Consider the following 21,349-nt stretch of genomic DNA (forward strand, 5'->3'; position numbering starts at 1 on the left):
ACGGTTTAAAAAATATAGAGTTACATAGTTACATAGTTAGTATGGTTGAAAAAAGACATACGTCCATCAAGTCCAACCAGGGAATTGAAGTGAAGGGTGTAAGGGGATAAGGGAAAGGGATGTAGTTTTATAATTCTGCATAAGCATTAATGTTATTTTGTTCCAGGAATGTATCTAACCCTGTTTTAAAGCTGTTAATTGTTCCTGCTGTGACCAGTTCCTGAGGTAGACCGTTCCATAAATTCACAGTCCTCACGGTAAAGAAGGCGTGTCGCCCCTTTAGACTAAACCTTTTCCTCTCCAGATGGAGGGAGTGCCCCCTTGTCCTTTGGGGGGGTTTAACCTGGAACATTTTTCTCCATATTTTTTGTATGGGCCATTTATATACTTATATACGTTTATCATATCCCCCCTTAAACGTCTCTTCTCAAGACTAAACAAATGTAACTCCTTTAATCGCTCCTCATAGCTAAGATGTTCCATGCCCCATATTAGTTTAGTCGTGCGTCTCTGCACCCTTTAAAATGATGTTGCCATCAGAATGGAGACCTGCTAACAGCCAATGGCTCTCACACATTTATTCGACTGGCACCATGTGACGCTCTAGCATTCCCCCTCTAGCGGTTGCTGGGAAAAGTGATCAGCTGAGCAGTGACTTTGAGGGGCCTGTAGTTATTCCACTTCCATCATTTCCCTACCTCTTCCTCACATAAACTTAGTAGGTTAGCCAAAAGTAGGAAACATACTTAAAAGATTGTAAACTCTTCAAAGTTTTCAATATTTCTGCATAAAGTGACAAAAAACATCAGATTTTCTGGACACCAGTCAAACAATTGAGTAAAAAATATTAAACTTTGTCATTTATCTTGGGAAAGTGATCCCATATCACATGCCAATGGAAAAGTATGTGAACCTTTGTATCGGTATGCCGTCTGACACCCTTGTGTAGCAATAACTGGGTCTAAACATTTCAGTAATTATTGATAATTCCAGCCCATTGGCTTATTCCTCTGCACAAAAAAGCTTCAACTCTGTTATGTCAATGGGTTCCTCCTATATACTACTCGCTTCAGGTCTACGACATTTCTATTGGATTAAGGTAAGGATTTTGACTTTGTACATCCAAACTGTTCATCTTTAACCATTCTTTGGTAGAACAACTTGTGGGCTTGGGGTCATTATCTTGCTGCATGATCAGAGATTGCTTAGAGGTTACCTTGGGTTACTCTGGGACCTTGCAGACTAGTTTATGCCTGGCTCTTGGTGTGATCTTTGTTGGTGGACCACTCCTGGAGAGAATAAAAATAGTCTTAAATTCTCTCCATTTGTATAATTTTTATTTGTATGACTAAGGCCTCAGGGGCCAAAACGCGTCACTTTTTGAATCCTGTGCGTTTCCTATGGCAACCATGTTTGAATAAAGAAGTTCCATTTCACGAATCTGCGCAGGACATCTTGTTTCTTCTTGCTATAATTTTTATTGTATTAATAGTCTTAAAGAGGTACTCCGCTGCTCAGCGTTTGGAACAAACTGTTCCGAACGCTGGAATCGGGAGTTCGTGATGTCATAGCCCCGCCCCATCATGATGTCACGCCCCGCCCCCTCAATGCAAGACTATGGGAGGGGGCGTGAGTTGTAAGTCTATCTTGCTTTCTTACCCGACTGCTTTTTTCCCCTGGTATTTATTATTATGTCGCATCCTGTTTGTCGCACGTGGGTTTTGTTGGTTTTGGTTTCCAACTCCTCTGAGTTGTCGGGAAAAAATCCACAACAATTCAAAAATTCGGGTTGGAAACCTTTATAAATACGTGGGAAAGCTCAGAAATGTCGGGTTACGCCCCTTTTTCGGGTTTGGGAGAATCCACATCAGGTCCGTCGGGAAAAAATGTCGCATCGTGTCGCAGACTGGCGCACGATGTCTGCGACATGTCGCAGACAAAGATGCGCCAAGAAAACTCGACAAAACAAGTCGGGTTTAGAATAGTAAATGAGGGCCAACGTGTGATTCCCGCGGAATTCCACGAGGGGGGGATTATGTGCAGTGAACATTAACATCATTGTGAATGGGTCTTCCGCGAGACCCTTTCACACTGAGGAATTTCAGTGGTGGACAATTCTGCCGCTGAAATTGTTCCGCGCAGAGAAAGAACATGTTACGGTGCAGTGCCGCGCGATTAAGTATTTCAGCGGCAGCCGCCGGATGGAACACCAGTTCTCGCAAAATTCTGCAAGTGAAGATTCTGCAGCTTGAACTTCCCCTTGGAGCTGTAGTCACAAAACAAGGAGATTTAAGACTATTTGGTTTATTTTTTCATGTTAAATATATAATGGTTATAAAAGCATAAAAAACATTAAATCCAACAACCAATCTGTAGCATGGTGAGAATTGTGGTGAGCATAGCCTGTATTCTCTAAAGCAAAATACTGTGAGGGAGATTTATCAAAACCTGTGCAAAGGAAAAGTTGACTAGTTGCCCATAGCAACCAATCAGATCGCTTCTTTCATTTTGCAGTGGTCTTTTTAAAAAATGTAAGAAGCAATCTAATTGGTTGCTGTGGGCACAAGTTTTTATAAATCTCCCCCTGTATGTGCGTTAATAAAACACAATAGGGCAGGTTTTTACTTTTGGTACAAAGTTTTAAGTAAATGCCAACATAGTGGTTTTTGCAGCAGATTTATTTTTATTTTTTTTATAAGAATCCGTTCAAAGAAATGTTTGTAGAACTTCTACAAAAAAAAAAAAAAAAGACATTAAAGGGGTATCCCTTATCCAAAGGATAGGAGATAAGATGTCTAATTGCGGTGGTCCCACTGTCGCGCAGTACCCAGCATTCTGTGCTGGGTGCTGCTTCAGGCTCTGAAACACTGGTTTTCCGAGACAGAGACGTGACATCACACCACGCCCCCTTGTGATGTCGCACCACGCCCCCTCCATTTATGTCTATGGCTTGACAACAATCACGCCCTCTCCCATAGACATGTATGAAAGGGGGGGGGGGGGAATGTTGTGAAACCAGCGTTTCCAAGACTAAAGCAGAATGCAGGGTGCTGCACGAAGAAAGGAGATATGGGATAAGATTTCTAAGGCCGGAAACCCCCTTTAATCTATTCACAGAAATTACAAAATGTTTATGCTTTGTTTTTAGTCCTCAATGAAGTTGATCTGGAAAACATGACAAAAATTCCTAAAAACCGCCAAGCTTGTAAAAAAGGATTTTTTTTATTTTTAAATATTTATTTTATCTGATCATATTATAAAATTAAACATTATCAAGATATTTATTTTATTTACTAAAGCACTGTTGTGAAATACCGCAGTGGCCAAAATGCAACAAAAACAGAGCATGTGAACATACCACAGGAACTATTGTGCTTAGGAGTCTAACATCATTTTATGGGCCGGAGGGGTTGGGTTAAGCAGCACTCATGTCGTAAGAAGAAGCAAGTCTTCCTGAAATAAAGATAGACCTCCACCATAAAACAAGTTACAAAGGGAATACCACATCTAAATTAAGCCAGTGCCGTGCTGTAAAAGCCAAGACCTCAGCGGATGTGAACAGCCAAAAAAAAAACGCATGTCAGAGTCCGCTACAACTCCTTATATCATTATAACTTATGCCGTTTTAATTGTATTTTCTGCCACAGAGATATCCACCCTAAAAATATATTTTTGATATTGCAAAAGATGGACTCAATGTAAAGACATTACACACCACAGATTTACCAATGAAGAAAACATGGATTGCAGAGCACACCTCCTAAATTAATGAAAACCGAAGGGATTTATCTTGCTAAGGCTGCATTCACATCTCGTTTTTACACTACGGGTGTCGGATCGGGCTGGGGGAGGGGCACACCAGGCTCTCCCGTACCCCAGCCGGACCAGCGCTAAACTCCATTCACTTTAATGAACCGACTGGAGTCAAACAGTGACTCTGGTCGGCTCATTTTTGACCCTTATCCAGTTTTGTGACCGGACCTAAAACCGTAGTATACTATGGTTTTAGGTCCAGTCTCAAAACTGGATATGGGTCAAAAATGAGCTGACCGGAGTCACCATTTGACTCCGGTCGGCTCATTAAAGTGAATGGAGTTCAGCGCTGGTCCGGCTGGCGGGAGAGCCCGGTTTGCCCCTCCCCCAGCCCGATCCGGCACCCATAGTATAACAACACTGTGCCTGCATCCTAGTCCTTAACTTACTAAACTACTGTTTTTTACTATTACTGTAATTTATTTATTTATAACTCAAGCTAACAGACATATTGTTCACGCAACATTTTCCTGGATATGGTACCAAGTAAAAAATTGGGGTTTCTAGACAGAAGAGTCCGGTCAAGTAACTGACACGCTGAAAAATGTCCACAGTGCATATGAGGCCATGAGTAAGGATAATACACAACGTAATGTATGTCACACATACACACATGATACTACCACCCATTTATGCTTGGTGTCTTATTAGGGACCACCCTGCTACCTATTGGCCTCCAACAATGACTGGATGAGAAAATGGGGAGGTGGGAATTATAGATTGTATGCAACAAGCAACATTTATTTATGGACGACAGCAGGTCTCTTGCTACAATTATCTCCAGTGATGAAACTGGGCTTATTGTATATACTGGTGTCTCTGGGCTTGTAGGATGATTGTAGAAACTGTATGGGGGTCACCTTTTTAGGGCGAGTGATCCTCTTTCTTTTCTGCTTTAAACAGCTGAAAATCTATAAAGCATTGAGACCATGCAGGATCTTTATCCATCCCACATAGACCTACTACTCTAGAATTCACTGCAATTTTGTTCACACCTCTTAGTGTGCAAAAAAAATTAATCAACAATTTGCTAAAACATAACCTTCATTGATTATTGCTTTAATGATTATCACTAAGACATATACTTTTGAAAATGCTTAGACCAACATATGTCGCAAAGGTGCTGCACCAAATCCAATACCTGCGCAGCCTTCACAGGTATTGGATTTGGTGAAGCACCTTTTTAACAAATGGTGGCCTAAAACATTTTAACAAGTATATGTTTTAGCAATATCAATTAAGGCTATGCTTTAGTTTTAGTGGTTCGGTGACGACATACTACTCTACCTGCACACATGGAAACCATCCCTTAAAGATTTTCTGAAGAATTGGCATTTTGGTTCACTTAACCCACTAAAAACAACTAAACTTACCACTGCAATGTGGGGGACATATCCTATATAAGGCTAGATACATAATGTAACGAGTCAGAATCATCCGCACAACCTTAAAGAACAAGACTGGGCCTGATCTTTAACTTGGCACATGGAATCTGACAGCTATGTTCTTACAAGAAAGCCTGACACTGTTCACTGGCCACTATAAATAGGCCATGGCATCTGTGTTCACATTCTTAAAAGATATGGCATGCGGGCCTCTTGACCAGCTGTGAACTGTGCCCAATGAACACCTAGCACCAAACGCTGACCAGCAGTGGTTACCAGAGTCGGCTGTACTTATGTCATCCCTATACCCATTTCTTTTCTAACTTCCAAATATTTTTTTATTAAAAAGCATAAGTTTACATGGTTGCCTTATAACAACGTAAACTTCTAGTGCCATCTATCAATCCACATGGGAGTCATCAGAATGTGCCGGTCCAGAGTGCCGAACAGCTGCCATAGAATAAATCTATAAAATTACAGATTCTGGGAACATTACTGAAATATGTAAGAATTCTCAACCCGCAATATCTAAGAGGAAGCATACCAGAATGCATTTGTCACACATTTACGGCTGTAATAATCTTTCGAAAGAATGTCCACTGATTTTGGTTTGCAAGATCTACAATAAGTTTTCTTTGTTTTTCCGCAGCTCACTAGATTGACTGCTAAGAAAGCAGAAGTCGATTACAGCCGTTATGGCTGTTATCTACTTCTGCTCTCTTAGCAGTCAATCTAAAAAAAGGTGGTTATGTTATATAACACCTTTCTTTCGAGAGGTCATAATTTAACTACATAGCCCAGCATGCCTGCTTGACAGCTCAAGTTAACGTTCCATACAATCTCAAGTTAACGTTCCATACAATCTTCGGCTGATTTAGAAAACATTACACAATAAGGATTTTTCTACAGCAAGAATCTATGGCTGGCACTGAGATCTATGCCATGTGTTACCAATATGCCAACCCTGTGCAGAATCCGCCAAAATAATAAACAATTTCATTCTTCTCACAGATGAGGACACTTATTTGACTCATTTTTAGCAACATTTGCTTTTCACTATAATTTGCAAAGCCACAACCTGCTTTCTTGTCAGCCTAGGGAATCCGCTTAGTTTTTCAACCACTAACAACTGTACATCTCGGCATAACTAAACAGATTTGCCATTCAGAAATTTAGGAAACCTTGGTGGCACCAACTGTGGGAACTATATTAGTTGACAGTAAATGTTTGCCAACATGATATTCCAGCTATAGAAGGCCGTGCATTTACTGTCCATTGTCTTTCAGTGAAAACTCTCTACAGGTGTACATGTAGCAGAACTATTTCTATGCTCTGTTTTTAAGATCACAGGTTGGGAATCATTTAGAAAAATAATGGTCTAGATACAGGCAGTCCAAGACACTGAGAAAAGCACACTCAGCTAAAAATGGAGCAAGCGATGAAACACACATCCACACATGTAGCTGAAGGAACATTCATTTTAATATTAGACACCTATTTTTACCAGGAACATGCAGCACTGATCTAACTCAGGACACATCAGAGGCTAAAAGTGATGGGCAGAAACTTTTTTTGCGCAGGACTGGAAATCAGTCCCTATTAGCCACATGGTGTTACATGTGGTTTTTGGATCTTTAAAAAAAAGCACAAACTGGAAACCGCTAACAGTAACAGACCAAAGCAGAAATACTAAACCCGATGTGACTACATAGGAGCTAAGTGTTAAAATACCGGATGTCTTCCAGCTGTACCTGGTGATAACCAATATTACATCATACACCATAAAGCATCTTCGAGCCTCCTGACCTCGGAGGTGATCCCTTAACTCCACCTTCAAGGATCACATCACTTTTAACTCCACCCTGACTTTCCGGTAAATCTGCCCATCCTGCTCAATGTATGTACAGTACAAGGAGCCATATACCTACACACTGTATACTCCAAATGAGTAAACATCTTACTGTATCTCGTTAAGATTTCCAATGATTATTTTTAAATGTTATAAAAATAATATTCCCCACCTCCAAAACTGTGCCTGCTTCTTCCACGCCGGTCCCATGCCTACCAAACTCAACAACTAACATATCAAAGCTTACAAAAGAAAACATGCAAACCTGAGCTTGCTGAAAAGACTTGATCCTCTTTTTAAAACGGGATGGTAGCACAAAATCACATCCTCTAGCCAGAAAGGCCAGTTCCCCCCTCAAATCGGGGTCCCTTCTCAATGACGTGTCCTTTATCATCATCTTGGAGAACCAGCTCTCAAGATTGTGGCTCAAAAAAAAAAAAAAGCTAGGTGTGTAAAAAGAAGCAATGGACAAGAGTTCAGGTTCTTGGTAGCTGTGATTCCTTTAGACTTGTTGAAGCAAGGAGAGACCCCGAGTGTTGCAAACTAAGGCCAACGCTCCACTCCCAAACTCCAGCATTGTATGGCAACACGGAGCCCAGCGTTTGTCTTGTCTTGACAAAACCAAATTCTTAGCAAGAACAAAACTGTCTTTTTCTGAAGCCTCCTAACACTGAGCAGCTGAGAAACATGACCTCGGAATAGTGCTGCTGTGTGACAGACAGCCAGTGCTGGCCTGGGATGGTGGGGGCAGTGGGGGATTGGGAGCCCAGAGGAAGGATTCTGGGAAAGGAAGCACCCAGTGGCTGCTGGCTGTTGCTAAACTTAGACACTCCAAAGTACTTAATATAAAGAGTCTTCCCTGCTTATGTTTACTTAATAAGCCTCAATAGTTGGAAAGGTCAGTCATACAAGGGAACAAAGTACCAGCGACACAGATAGAGAGTTGACAGGTCAAATGACCACATATGGAATGTGACCTGGTTCCTTTGACATATTCCATATTGTTAAAGAATCTAACCTCCAACTATAGCTTTATATGAAGAAAAGTAAAAAGAAAGGGAAACATTTAGCCCTCCATCTAATGTATACTGGGTTAAAATTTGGGTTCCCCTGGCAGGGATTTCAGCGTATGGCTAGTGGCTACTACAAAGGGAGAAATATTTGCCTCTATGAGGATATATATATAAGGGTAAATGGTGCAAAAGACAAGTTAAAGGAGTATTCTGGTTTCAAAAAATGTATTTTAATAAGACTATCACCCAAATGAATATCACTTAATATAGTGTTATCACAAATTATACTGGTTTCAGCATGTTTTTGCGTATTCATCCCTGACAGGAAGTTGTGTAGTTCTTTCATTCTCAGTGTGGTATTATCTCCAGCTCCCAAAAATGATCTCACACATATGATCCGAATTAAGTCTCCTTGTATTGTCTGCTAAGATCAGGGTTTGAGGGAGAGAATTTTAACACAAAAAATATAAGTACTTTCCATCCACAATACCCAACAAAAGAAAATGCAGCCCCACAGGGTAGGGATTATACATGTTACTCGCACCCTAGAAATTCTTACAGCAGAATAGACTTTACGGTATATTTTTTCCGCATCATCTCCTCCAACACACCACTACAGCCTCCATAGGGGTTGTAACGCTTTCTGATCATGCCCCAGTGTTTTGCTTTGTGCTCCCCTCCTTGACCAAGCCCCATGCTTCGTGGAGGCTTAATGAATCGTTACTCTTGGACACGCTCCGTCTCCAAGACATCAAAGACGCAATCCTGCACAAGACCATGCCTCCGATCAGACTGCTCATACAATGAAATGGGACATTCTAAAGTGTGTTATAAGGGGGATCCTTATGAAGCAGGGGGCTAGGCTGAAGAGGGCGGCTTCTGACAAGTTCCATGCACTACTAACAACATTACAGGCTTTGGAAACACAGCATAAACATACACAACAAGACCAAGTATATAGAGAGCTGATACAGGTGAGCCATGATCTATTAGAGCTCATGAACACAAAACATCATTACTATAAACAGCTTAGTGGTAGGATATTCTATGAGTGGAGCAATAAGTCTGGTCGCCTCTTAGCCTCTGCCCTTAGACACAAAAAAATCTTCCACCTTCATACCAGCCATTAAAACGAACTCAGGTGCCACCTCTTACCTTACCCCTGACATCCTAGCCATGTCCCATTAATATTACTCGGATCTCTACAACCTGGACAAACCGACTGTACTATCTGGCCCAACACAAAATCTCCCCTCTCTCCAAAGATATATGGAATCCACTGCACTCCCTTCACTCACAGCCAGTTCTGCCCAAGCCATGGAAGCTCCTTTCACGCTGAAGGAACTGGAGTAAGCAATTTCATTGTTGCCTGCGGGTAAAAGCCCGGGCCCCGATGGATATACGGCAAAGTTTTAAAAGGTGTTGCGATCTGAATTGTCGGCTCCCCTCCTACTGGCTTTCAATGGAGTTTCTCAGACTACCCCGCTCCCTCCCTCTTTCAGGACTGCTTATGTTACGGTTATATCTAAAGAAGGGACGGATCTGCTGCTCTGCCCCAGCTACAGGCCGATCTCCTTAATTAATGTTGATGCCAAGCTGTTTGCAAAGCTCATAGCAAACAGGCTGGCGGTACACTTGGGTTCTCTCATCCACCCGGATCAAGTGGGCTTCGTTCGCGGTCGAGAGGCGAGAGATAATACCTTAAGAGCCTTCTCTACCATCCATTACGCCAAATGCCATAGGATCCCTCTTGTGCTCTTGTCACTCAATGCGGAGAAGGCCTTTGATAGGGTGGATTGGGACTTCCTAACGGCCTCACTCGTCCAAATTGGCCTGGGTGAATCTCTACCATTCTCTACCATCCATTACGCCAAATGCCATAGGATCCCTCTTGTGCTCTTGTCACTCAACACGGAGAAGGCCTTTGATAGGGTGGATTGGGACTTCCTAACGGCCTCACTCGTCCAAATTGGCCTGGGTGAATCCATGCGACACCGGATCATGGCCTTATATCAAGACCCCTGAGCCCAGATACGCATCAACGGCAAGCTCTCAGAAAGTTTCCCCATTTGTAATGGCACGCGGCAGGGATGTCCCTTGTCCCCACTTTTATATGTTCTTTGTATGGAGCACTTGCTAATAGACATTAGACAACACCCTGACATATGTGGGGTTTCTTTGCCGCCATGCCATTACAAATGTTTGGCATACGCTGATGACCTATTATTATTTTTGTCCTCCCCTCTAGTGTCATTGCCCTCCCTGCTAGCTGTAGTACGTAGATTCTCAGAGGTCAGTAACTACAAACTTAATCCCTTGAAGTGCGAAGCACTGAACATTTCCATACCCCAGCATACCATCCGATCCCTACAGGCTTCATACCCATTCAAATGGCAGGCACATTCACTACAATATCTAGGCATTTATGTCCCTTCGGACTTAACAGATACATAACGTCTCAACTTCCCTCCTTTTCTTCAAACGCTGTGTTTCGACCTAACCAGATGGGAGCGTAGGGACTTCTCATGGTTGGGCAGGATTAATGTGTTCAAAATGAATGTGCTCCCACGGCTTCTCTACTTGTTCTCGGGCATCCCCATTGCCTTGTCCCGCTCATTCCTCCGAGAGGTCACTGCGCTACAGAATGGTTTTGTCTGGGCGCATCAACATCCCCGCCTAGCCAGGCAGATCTTAATCAGAAGGAAAGAAGGGTGGTCTGGCGCTGCCTGACTTTACCGCTTACTACTCGGATACGATTCTAACTAGAGTATTAGATAGCTACCATAATAGGCTTGAGAAGCAATGGGTGGCATTTGAGAGTAGAGCCTCGAAAATTGACCTTAAGTCGCTGCTCTAGCTACAGAGTGGCACGTTCACTAGAAAGTTGATACTGACCCTCTCACCGGTGGCCACTTCCCTGATTGCTGCCAATAAGACCTACCTGAGGCGCCTTCCCATTGCTTCTACCTCGGGCCCGCTTGCTCCACTGTTTGATAATCCGACCTTTCCGCCAGCTCACAAATCCTCTACGTTCCTTTCCCTTAAAAGGGATGATGCACCATTGCTGCATGAAGTCTTAACCCCGACGGATCTTTAACTCCTCTCTGACTTTTTTCAAAATTCCAATCCCACACCTACACATCACTTGCAATACTACCAACTTAAACACTTTTATAACGCCCAGAAGGATCAACTGATTTTGCATAGGAATCTCACTACGTTCGAGCATCTCTGCATATCCTCGTCTGCGACGTGAAAACCCGTCAGCACCTCCTATGCCCTCCTGTTAGAATCCTCCACCAACGACCCGATGGCTTTGTGCTCTGCTTGGGAGAGGGAACTGGGGTGCCCCATATCAGAAAGGGAATGGAAAACGGCATTTTCACGGTGTCACAGGTCCTCCACGTCGTGCAAAGCGCACAAGACGAACTACAAGATTGTCACTCTGTGGTACAGAGTACCCTCCCTCCTCGCACGTAGGTATCCGAATGTCCCAGACGTATGTTGGCGCTGTGGAAATCCTGGTGGCACCATGACACATGTCTGGCTTGACTGCTCAGCCCTGACCCTCTTTTGGTCACAGGTCCTTGATATACTGTCCACAGTACTTACTCATCCGATATTTAAAACGCCTCAGTTGATCCTCCTTTCCATTCCTCCAAATTCCCTACCAAGCTCCTCCATAAAATTGCTTTTACATCTCCTACTAGCAGCCAGGGTGGTCATCCCTTGGTTGTGGATATCATCCTCCCCACCTTCCATTTCGTCCTGGCTTTGGAAGGTTTTGCATACCCACAGGATGGAGGAGCTCTAGGCTGACTCCAAAAATCAATTTGACAGAATTTATGCCACCTGGAGACCATGGACGGAGTTAATGGCCTCTGCGGAATTTAGGACCCTTCATTTATCTGTCTGATAGATGCCAATATGTCTTTACCTGCCTAGTAGCCATTTATTTGCTGCTGTGGTGATTGGGGGCTTACCAGCTTGTCTACTCCGTGAGGTAAGTGCTCGTTCTCTACTAGACCTTCCCTATTTCCCTGCCTTCTTGTCTTTCCTTTGTCTTCATGCTCCCTACTTCCCTGTCTTGTTCTTTTTTCATCCCTCCTCTTTCCCCTCTTTCTCTCCTCCCCTCCTTTCTTTTCATTCTCTCATTCCTATCCTCTACGTTCACTAACATAAAGTTCCAGTATACCCATTGATAGCGCCTATAGAGGCCACTTGAGCATTCACTCGATCCCACACTGTTTACGGCCGCCTGATTGTACACGGATGACCCATTAGCTATGCTCTTTCGTCTTCTTGATAGATGGCCTTAGGACTTCTCATATAGAGTTTACTCTTGTTGTTTTGTTGACATTTTTTTATGATGCCCGATATTGTAATTGGAGCAACTGTTCTGCTTGCCTTTTGTTCCTCGTCTGCTTCCTGAGGCTCATGGTTCACCCTAAGCACCTTTACTTATGAAGACTGTAGAAAGGCGCTATATTTTTTGTTGTACTTTGTTTACACGACAAAACTCAAAACTCAACTTTTTTTTAATCCCGTCAATGACAGATCCCATTATAATCAATGGGGTTTGACGGGCACCATTGTTGTCCTGTCCAGCATGCAGCAGATCCACCGAATGAGTTTCTTTTTTTTTCACTCTTTTACTCCAATGTTGCAAAACTAAGATGCTGCATTGACAGAAGTATTCATTCCCTTTATGCTCAGTACTTACTTAAGGAACCTTTGGCAGTGATTACAGCCTCCAAAAAGGTTTGCCCATCTGATTTTGGAGATTTTCTAAAATGATTAAAAAAGTGGTTATGAAATATTTGGGAATGCTGAAGGTTGACCCAAGTTTGGTCAAAAATTTCATAAAACGCCAAGATTTGCATACTGTAAAGGGAAATCATTGGCGAATTATTGACAAGGTCAAGGGATGGTACTCCATTTGCTTAAATGCCCCATGTGGCATTGTCTACATAGGGCAAATGTAGCAAACTCCAGACGGATGTGTCTTACTAAAGGTGAGGTTTCATTCTGACCATTCTGTGGCAATTGTGGAGGCTGCAGTGATTGTTGGACTTCTGGAAGTTTCTTTCATCTGCATGCAAGGGCTTTGAAGCTCAGCCAGAATGACCAGTGGGTTTTTGGTGACCTCTGTTACCAACGCCCTTCTCCCCTGATTAGTTTGGTGGAGCAGTCATTAGTCCTGATTGTTCCAAACATCTTCCATTTAAGAATTATGGAGGCCACTGCTCAATTCTGTGCAGTTGAATTTTTGTTGTACTGTCTGCAGATCAGCGAGTCCACATGTTTCTGTCTCGGAGCTCTACAGGCAGTTCTTTTCATGGCTTGTTTTTTGCTCATAAATGCATTGTCAGCTGTGAGACCTTATATAGACAGGGCTGTGTTTTTCCTAATTATATTGAACCAAGTGAATGTACCACAGTTCCACTTATGTTTGTGTGGTTTTCTCTTAAACTTGGGGTTTCTAGAGAATTCGACCCTAGTGTGGGTGTCTAAATGGTAAATAGTAAATATTGTGGGCTAAAACGGACCCTGAATGGGACGTATGTAAATGGCAATGTGAACTTATCCTTACAGAAATAGAAAAAAATCTGGAAACTCTAAATCCATCTTGGGTAAACAAGAAGGACTAAAAAAGGTGAGGAACGCAGTTGTTTTAGGTAGGCGATTCCTCCGATTTTCCTTTCCCCTGCCCTTAATCTATTTTCCATAAGTACAGACACTTCAATCAGAAAGCTTTTAGATTCAGGATCTAGATGAAATAACAGATATAACAGCCCCTACTGGGAATGCAAACGCTAAAATATTATCCGACAAATGGCCGGTGGCCAGAGCACTCCCCAGTGAGGCCTTACAATCGTCTCCTGTCTTTTCTTCTACTTGTAAATTTCCCTGCAACACAAATGCAACCCAAGGAAAAACCCGGACACTTGGCCTGGGCTGGAGTCTTGATATATGTTTAGTATGTATGCAAACAAAGAGCTGCTGTTCAAGAGTCATTTGTGTTATATGAGAAGTCAATCTGAAGGACAGAAGAAAAGCCATACTGGGCAATGGGTAGTTAGAATGCAAAGCAGCATACAAGATGCACGCTTTACTCTACACGCAAGGCATGCTGCTGTTAACCCTTACATTTCCAACTTAAAAGCCACAGTGGTGTACAGGCATCAGTGATAATGCAAGCCTTGTGGTCAGCAATAAGAATTTATGCTGAGTAGTTTAAAAATCTAAGCTCCTAAATATAGGCTGCACCTGTCACTTTGCCAGTCTTGTCCTTGCTGGGGCTTTGAAGAGGTTTCCGTTTTCCATTAATGAAATTCTGCACTCTGCTGTCAGGCATGTAGTGGGAGGGCACCAAGAGCCCCCCAAGTCCAGCAATGCCAGGTGGAAGAATCATGTAATGCCTCCAATTCTAAAGGAAGGGATCACACTTATTAAACAGGTTGTCTGCACTGGGCTTTTCCATTTTGAAGAAGATTTCCATTAATTTTTCATATTTTATTTCTCTGGGATCTCCAACGATCACCTGAAATCTATGGTGGAATCTGGCAGAAAAAGAGTTCAATTCCACTGCAGCACCACCTCAGGAGAAGTGAAGCATTGCACAGTGCACACTGAAATTGATGTGCAGTTTGTAGAGATGGAAAGGCCTGGGAAAAGAAACCCCAACAAATCTAAAACATTGTGGGGGAGGTGAGGGAAGGGGGGGGGGGGGGACGGGGACGGTGGGTTGGAATGATTTTTTTCCCCAAAGCAGTTTTTTCCCCTGAAAAAAATTGGATAAAAATATGTTCTTTAATGATAAATAACTTGCTTAAAACATGGTATTTAAACTATATAACATTTAGACTTTTGTGAAAGACATTGGAGAACCTTTGCAAGTTCTGTAGCCTCATCTGAAGACAAGCAAATACTGGAATACAATTCAAATACTTAAAATGCATTTTAATTATTATTATTTTTTTTTTATATAGAAGAACAGTATGCTCCAAGAAACAGTTTAAAGAGTACCGGTCATCAACAAAAACTTTTAATATGTTGTTCATAATCATTAATGAAGACATATTGTAATATATCTTCATTAAAAAATATTAATATTTATACCAGTTTTTTCATTTTATACTTTTGGCTACTAGGGGTCTCTCTTCTATGCCTGGTCTGCAGGCAGCTTCCTATGCTTTTCATAGTAAGTGTACAGCTTTTAGGACTAATGCTGAAAGGGCACTGGTCCTTCCACAGGAAGTTCAGTACTCTCAGCTCAGGACTCGTTCCCAGCCTGGAGCAGCACTGTGAGCTACAAGCCTGCACATGCCTCTCATATAACAGAGGCCAGTCACCTCCCCCTCCCCCTGCTCTGTGTTCTCCCTGCCCCTCAGCACACGTTATCTTATACATTGTATTATCTCACTGCACTCCCTGCTCTGTGCCCTTGTTTTGGGGTCTCAGGCCCTTATATGACATGTTTTTGTTGACTCGTCTTTGTATTGTAACACAAAGTCTTCCAATAAAAATTACAGTTAAAAAAAAAAAAGGAGCAGTAAGCATTTCTGTCTCTAGGGGCGCTGCAGGGAAAAGGTTTCAGTATAGTTTGGCTGTGGCTGGGCTCCATCTTGTTGGTATTACAGTAGTTTATGTTCCTGCCCTCTCAGGCCTTAGTTGACATCTATCTATTCGATTCCTTTTAATGTTCTCCCCATCACAGATAAGGTTCTCTTCCCCATCACAGATAATGGCACTGATTTACTAAGAGTGTTGTGTAGTTTTCTTTGTGGGATTTAATTCTCTACAATACTTTTCCAAGATATTTACTAAGGTTTCCCTACATTTTAACACATGCTCTGGGCTGTGGGGTTTTCTTCAGCTCAAATCCACCACATTTTCATTTTCTGTGGAAACATTAGTAAATATGTTGGGTTTTTGTGAAAATGTTGGGGACAAGGACCATTTTTGTGACCAAGCCCCCTTTTTCCCAACGGCCACGCCCAATTTTCCGGGTTTTCTCAGTAAAATGGAGAGTTGGTTGTTTTGTTTTTTTTTCCAATTCTGGCGAACAACCTGACAAAACATGTCGGGTTTACTATAGTAAATCAGGGCCAGTGTTCTCTCCCCCTCACAGATAATGTTCTCTCTCCTATCATAGGTATTGTTTGCCTGTGGGCCTGGCTGACTAGTTTATTGTTTTTTCTCCTTTCTTCCTCTCAGTAAACTGGTGAGACCAATATCCAGCATTGAAATTAGTTTAAATTTGTAAAACTACTCCACGCATTTTATCAAAATTTCCCAAAATTTCCATTTTCACCCAAAAAATTGGGAAAAAAACTTTTCCATGGCTTCAAAATTTCCAGAAACTTTACATCTGTAGTTTGTGAAACACTTATACTGTATGTACCATGTCTTCCACAGAAGATTCCACTGAACATGGGATCCTCTTTCATTTGAAGAAGGAGAAATATATAAAGGGCACTCTGAAGTACTTTATTATAGCACGTGATCACTGATCGTTTATAAGTAGAATGGATTAAGGCTGAACAACTTAGTATGTTACACTGCATTACTGGTCCTGAGTTACTTCCTGTATTAAGGTAGGGTAACATGTAACAGATCTGCAGCGTATTTTATGCTGCAGATCCGCCGGTGACCTGACCCTATAGTGTGCCTCCCGCTTTCTAAAACTCAACATTGAGAAAACAGGAGTTCCTCATTTCCCCACCCACCCTACAGTCAATGGCTCCACACTCTCTTCAGTACCACAAGTCCGCTCACTTGGTGTCACTTTCCAGACCCTCACCATTTCCTGTTGCCATCAACTCAAAAACATTTCTTAACTACTGGTACATACCCTTATTTCCCGCTTGGACTACTGCAACATCCTCCTCTGTGGCCTTCCTTTAAAGGGGTACTCTGGTGAAAAACAATTTTTTTCTTTAAATCAACTGGTGCCAGAACGTTAAACAGATTGTAAATTATATCTATTTAAAAATCTTAATCCTTCCAGTACTAAGCTGCTGTATGTTCCACAGGAAATTCTTTTTATTTATTTATTTTCTGTCTGACCACAGTGCTCTCTGCTGACACCTCTGTCCATGTCGGGAACTGTCAAGATCAGGAGAGGTTTGCTATGGGGATTTGTTCCTGCTTTTTACAGTTCCTTAGACACAGAGGTGTCAGCAGAGAGCACTGTGGTTAGACAGAAAATAAATTTAAAAAGAACTTCCTGTGGAGCATACAGCAGCTAATAAGTACTGGAAGAATTAAGATTTTTAAATAGAAGTAATTTACAAATCTGTTTAACTTTCTGGCACCAGTTGATAAAAAAATAAAAAAAAATAAAAAATGTTTTTCACCAGAGGACCCCTTAAAACACTCTTACTCCCGTTCAATCGATCCTTAAAGGGGTACTCTGCTGAAAACATCTTATCCCCTACCCAAAGGATAGGGGATAAGATGTCTAATCATGGGGTTAGGCTGCTCTGGACCCCCACGATCTCCGCTGCAGCACCCTTGTCATTCGGTGCACTGGGTGAACTCCTCTCCATGCTTGATGGAGAACACGACCGCCACCCCCCCTCCATTCATGTTTATGGGAGGAACATGATGGCTATCTACTAGCCGTCACACCCCCACCCATTGACATGAATGGAGGGGTGTGGCGTGACATCACAAACGCTAAAGCTACAAGCTTCCGTGTTCCAGACAACGATGCTGACGGCCCAGTGTCCCCGAATAGCGGGACCCCTGCGATTAGACATCTTATTCTCTATCCTTTGCATAGGAGATAAGATGTCTTCAGCGGAGTACCCCTTTAACTCTACTGCTGGACTAATCCACCTCTAACCTCACTTCTCCTCTGCCTTTCCCCTGTGCAATCCCTTCACAGGCTCTAACTATGTTTACAAAGTTACTCAATGTTTCCTGTACATTAAAGGAAATCTGTCACCAGTGTCACCTGCACTAAACTGTCGATACCAACAGATAGTGCAGGTGACACTGATGACAACGGTACTTACCTTGTCCTGTTCCGTGGCGGGGATCTCCGGTAATCTTCTCGGTTAAGCTTGACCTCCAGCTCGGCTTGGGGTATGGGCGGAGCTTAATGACGTCACCGCTGCTGTTCTCTAGCAGCAGGACCAAGCAGGGAGCAGAAGCGGTGACGTCACTAAGCTCCGCCCGTGCCCCAAGCCGGGCTGGAGCTTAACGGAGAAGATTACCAGAGATCCCTGCCACGGAACAGGACAAGGTAAGTACCGTTGTCATCAGTGTCACTTGCACTACCTGTCAGTACCGACCGGTTAGTGCAGGTGACAGATTTCTTTTAATGTATGTTGTTGCTCCTGAATAGAACTATGCTTTGAGCATCTGACAAATGAACAAGGAATTAAAAAAAATAAAAATACGATTTTAGAGGGTTTTTCCCACTTAAGCACCACAGAGACAGGTCACGTGTAAGTATTTTAGTTGCCAGTACCCTGAGGACATGGAGTTCATTCCCACTATTTTTTTTACAAATAGTTGCTGGTCTTCAAATTTCCCCCTAAAAACAACAGAACAGTTAAACAAAAAGAAGAGAAGTCAGTTCTGTCTTGAAATGACCCATAATTTGAGCACATCTGTTTCTTGAACTTGGCACGCTGCCCCCTATGTAACTTAGGACGGGAATGAACAGTCACTGCTAGCTGAGCGACCACTGCACTTTGTCAAACACAGGGAACACTGTCAGTGTCAAATGTAAGATCTGTAATTCTGAACCAAGGAACAGATCATTTCCAAGGTCAGGCACAGACTGGCCCCACCCTCTCTACACCCAGAATTAAGAAACAAAAATAGGTCATGGTTGCTTTTTTCTTGGATCGGAGTCACAAATGCAGTTTAGGATGCAGTATTTTTCTTGCCAAAAACGGGAGTGGATCCAAAAAATAGGTAAGACTGATACTTCCCTCTGTTGTATCCACTTCTGTGTTTAGCCAAAAAAAGTATTTGTAATTCTAGTGTTTATTTAAAAGAAACCCATTATTTTCATGCTGTATGACCCAAGAGTCAAGGGGGCCGTCTCTGTTGGTTTTTCTGCCACAGTAGCCTTGATTGGTAGATCTCTTACTGTTTGGGTATAGGGAGAGATCTATTTATCAAGGTCAGTAGGGTGGAGAGAAGTCAGCGTGGACAACCCTGATAACTTGGAAGTCCAGGCAGCATGAAAGTGATGATGAGAGGTTCCCTTTAAGTCCATAAGTAGAATTTTATATATGATGAACAGTGTGGCGGTCAGTCCTTTGACATGGACTCCATATCCACATCAAGAATAATACTAATATATTCCCTGATCTGCAGTTGTCCTAAAGCATGTGATACCAGGAACGTACCTGGAGTGACTATGTTTAAAGGACAGCAGATGATGCAATATTAGGTGTAAAAAACATTTAGCAACTTTTTAAACTTTATGCCTCATCCACCAAGTGGGTGGAGCTTGATCTAAAGTAGGCATGACAGATCGTATAGCCTCCTACTAGGCTGGATTACAATTTAGGCTACAGAGGAAGAGTAAGGCCCCTTTCACACTGCCGTTGCTCCCAGTCAAGAACGGCCATTAAAGTCTTTTTTTTTGTGTGACTTTAACAGGCGTTCTTGTGACAGGGAGCAACGGGCCCCGACGGCTCCCATTAAAGATTATGGGGGCCGATGGGCGCTGTTTGTTTTTTTGACAGGAATAGCGGGAGAAAAAGATGGCGCAAGCAGTAATTTTTCTCCCGCTCTTTCCCTGGGCTCCCCCGATGCCCATCATACTGCCGTGTACTAACAGCAGTGTGAAAGAAGCCTGTGGCAGAAATCTATGTTAGCTCAGAAATAGCATACATTTCAGAAGAGCGCCACAAGGGCTGCTGCACCGGTCCTGATTTATAAAATTATTTATTTAGTTGGAGATGTGCTTCTGCAAATTTTGTTGTGAATTATGTTAATGGTGCACAAGAGAAAAGTAAAGCATTCAAAACCCGTGGTTGGAATTTTAATGTTGCCGCTGCAAAATCTGTGACAACTGTGGATTTAGTAAGGATTTTGGATTCCCCACTGAAGTCAATGGAGAAAATTATTCATTATTTGCTCCGTTTATGACGCTGTTCATATCTTTTTAAGTGGCTGTTTTTGGTTTGCTTACAGGAGCCAAATTTACCAGATGCATGATATTTAATACATTTGTCACAACTACTTTTATGCAACTAAAATAGAAAAACACACATGACTGGATAAGTCAACTTGCCTTAAAAGGGTACTCCACCCACTAGACATCTTCTTATCCTCTATCCAAACGATAGGGAATAAGATGTCTGATCACTGGGAGCCCCATGATCTATGTGCTGCACGCAGTGTTTAGAACGCTGGGTGCGGGCGGCGGGGGGCATTAAGTCACGGCCATGCCCCCTTGTGACGTCACGCCATGCCCCCTCAATGCAAGCATTTGGGAGCGGGCGTGACGGACGCCACATCCCCTCCCATAGACTTGCATTAAGGGGGCATGGTGTGGCATCACAAAGGGGGCATGGCCATGACATCACGACCCCTGGCACCCAGCGCGTTCGTAACAAAATTAAATAAAAATTTAATTTTCATAAAAGGATACAGAAATGCTAACAAATAGTTTAAAGTGAAGATCCCAACATTTGTGCAGCATAAATGCTGTGGAATTACGATCCACACCACTGGTCAATTTACGTGTGAATATTTTACACATGTGGATGAGGTTTCTATAAATATTCTGGGGGGCATTTGTCATTGTAGGTGTAAGTGAAGCATTTATCATTGTAGGTGTAAGTGAAGCATTTATCATTGTAGGTGTAAGTGAAGCATTTATCATTGTAGGTGTAAGTGAAGCATTTTTCTACACCTTTTTGTTTGTGTGCTGGTGATGTGCAGAGCATTTGATAAATTTTGTGCAGGTCACATTTTCTGAAATTTAAATCTTCACATACAACAAAAAGCATAGCTAAGTCTGGGCTGGTGTAGTTTTAGAGACTTTTTGGTGGCTTTGCACCTTTTTTGCGCCTTTTCACAAAAAGGCGCAGTTCACAAAACACTTCCATATCATGTGTATTGCCAAAATCAGTGGATTGCAACTCAAAATCAGCAGAAATTTGTAAACCAAGAGGCACAAAAAAGCGCAAATAAAAGCTTGCGCCTTTTTTTTTGCGCTTTTTATTTTTAGACACAAAAGACTGTCTAAAGACAATGATAAATGTTGGCCTCTGTATGAACCTGCCTTTCCACAGTCTATATCTGCACCA

At 42.4% G+C, this 21,349-nt stretch overlaps 1 protein-coding gene across 8 annotated transcripts in view; it reads right to left on the bottom strand.

Annotated features, from left to right (window-relative positions):
• Positions 1-21,349, bottom strand: part of PPP2R3A (protein phosphatase 2 regulatory subunit B''alpha) — a 204,105-nt gene that overhangs the window by 27,667 nt on the left and 155,089 nt on the right. The window contains exon 1 of one of the 8 annotated variants that reach the window (XM_056564384.1): positions 7,313-7,444. The exons of the other annotated variants lie outside the window; for them this stretch is intronic. Within the exon in view, the coding sequence (XP_056420359.1) occupies positions 7,313-7,444 (132 nt within the window). Of the gene's footprint in view, positions 1-7,312; positions 7,445-21,349 lie in introns of those variants that run through there. 8 annotated transcript variants of the gene reach the window in all.

Source organism: Hyla sarda, chromosome 3 (genome assembly GCF_029499605.1).
Source record: "Hyla sarda isolate aHylSar1 chromosome 3, aHylSar1.hap1, whole genome shotgun sequence".
Classification (NCBI taxonomy): Eukaryota; Metazoa; Chordata; class Amphibia; order Anura; family Hylidae; genus Hyla; species Hyla sarda.